The 1,554-nt window shown below is 35.1% G+C and overlaps 1 protein-coding gene across 1 annotated transcript in view; it reads right to left on the bottom strand.

Moving 5' to 3' along the window:
* The window catches only part of LOC107580228 (dedicator of cytokinesis protein 10-like), a 1,910-nt gene extending 1,028 nt beyond the window's left edge, over nt 1-882 (bottom strand). The window contains exons 1-2 of the mRNA XM_016265958.1: nt 774-882; nt 53-191 (exon numbers count right to left, since the gene is read on the bottom strand). Coding sequence (XP_016121444.1) covers nt 53-191; nt 774-859 — 225 coding nt within the window. The 5' untranslated portion in view covers nt 860-882. The remainder of the gene's footprint in view (nt 1-52; nt 192-773) is intronic.
* Nucleotides 883-1,554: the final 672 nt, after the last annotated feature.

Raw genomic sequence — 1,554 nt, 5'->3', positions numbered from 1 at the left:
GGCGAGGAAAGAGTTGATCTTTAGTGGCGTGTCAGAGGAGAAGTGTGCTGACCTGCTCGTTCATGATGGCGGAGAGCTCGGTCAGCATGTCTTTATGGTGAGCTTTCATCTCCTCCTGATACTCCAGCTGATCTTCTTTTATGAGACGCTCATTCACCTTCAAGGCCTGACCACACGCGTCTGCAAACTGCCTGCAGGACCACAAGCAACAAACCAGGATTGCAGTAAATATTCATTTAGGCTTTCGGTGCAATTAAAACATCATGAAGAATTGTTGTAGCAACCTGCGTGTATTTGCTTCAAGAGTGCAATCGTACATTAGCGTTGGGTTTCATTTCCTTTTATATTCATTCAGTCTGAGAGCTGAAACCTACGCAACTAAGATTATTTAATAAACTATTCTTTAATGATAATAAGCTAGTTTTTTTTATCATCTTTACTTTGTCTCCTCCCTCCGCTCTTCCCCGTTTGTCCTCCGTCTGCCGATACAGTTACTGCTTGATACAGTTTTAGGTAATAAACAAAATGCAGTAAAACACTGATTTTGGGTACCAGACAGAACGGAGATTTTCTGACAGGATTTAGAAATTATGGAAGTTTTTATAAGAAATGTTCAGCTTTAAAACTTGCCAAACAAACCAAACTTACATTACATGGATGTGCTCTCCACATATGGCTTTAAAATCACACCATATATAAAATACTCAGCATGAGGAAAAGTTCATTTTGTTTTCATAAAACCACAATGATGGGAGCAATGAATGAAGACGTACCTGAAGATCTCTTTCAGGAGTTTGACTTGGTTGTCGGGGTATTTCTTGGCGTTCTTCTCCTCGAGGAAGGCTCGGGCGTAGGCCATGGGCCCAGCATTTACCTAAAACAACACACAAATTCATGAAATACTTTCCTATTCCACAGTCTTAGAATAGCTAATGCTAGTGCTACCAGTATTATGGAAATGTAATATACCGTATGACATATATTGCTCTATATCAAGAGTGAATCTACTATATATGTTACCTATAAGGCAGTGTATGATATGCACATTCTCTGAGTAGATGAAGATATACGTTTATAACATGTATAAAATACCCATAGCAAAGTTATATATGTATATATGTTAATAATATGATTTTTTATATGGTATTATATGTAGCAATTTTATTTATATTTGCAACTTTATTAAGACAACATATATACAAAAAATCTTTATGTTCATATATATATATGTTTATGTAATATAGTTTTAAATGCATGTCTATTTTTTATATTTACTTGTATAATATCAAGGCAGGTTTTAGGATGGATATACATGCACATGACATATATGTAGGGATGCAAAAAGGTGGATAATTTCCAGTAAATTTCGGAAATATTCCAGAAATTTTGGAGACTTTCCAGGATTTTTGGAAAGTTTCCGGAAAATTACCGGAAATTTTCCACCCCTTTGCAACCCTACGACCAAAAATGTATTACACATACATAAACATACATATCTGTATAGACTAAATATATGTTAATATATGAAATTGTTCTAATTTCTAATAGGTTTCA

The sequence above is a fragment of the Sinocyclocheilus grahami genome, unplaced genomic scaffold (assembly GCF_001515645.1).
Source record: "Sinocyclocheilus grahami isolate Dianchi unplaced genomic scaffold, SAMN03320097.WGS_v1.1 scaffold27633.1, whole genome shotgun sequence".
In the NCBI taxonomy this organism is placed as follows: domain Eukaryota; kingdom Metazoa; phylum Chordata; class Actinopteri; order Cypriniformes; family Cyprinidae; genus Sinocyclocheilus; species Sinocyclocheilus grahami.
This window is presented reverse-complemented; position numbering and strand designations above follow the sequence as displayed.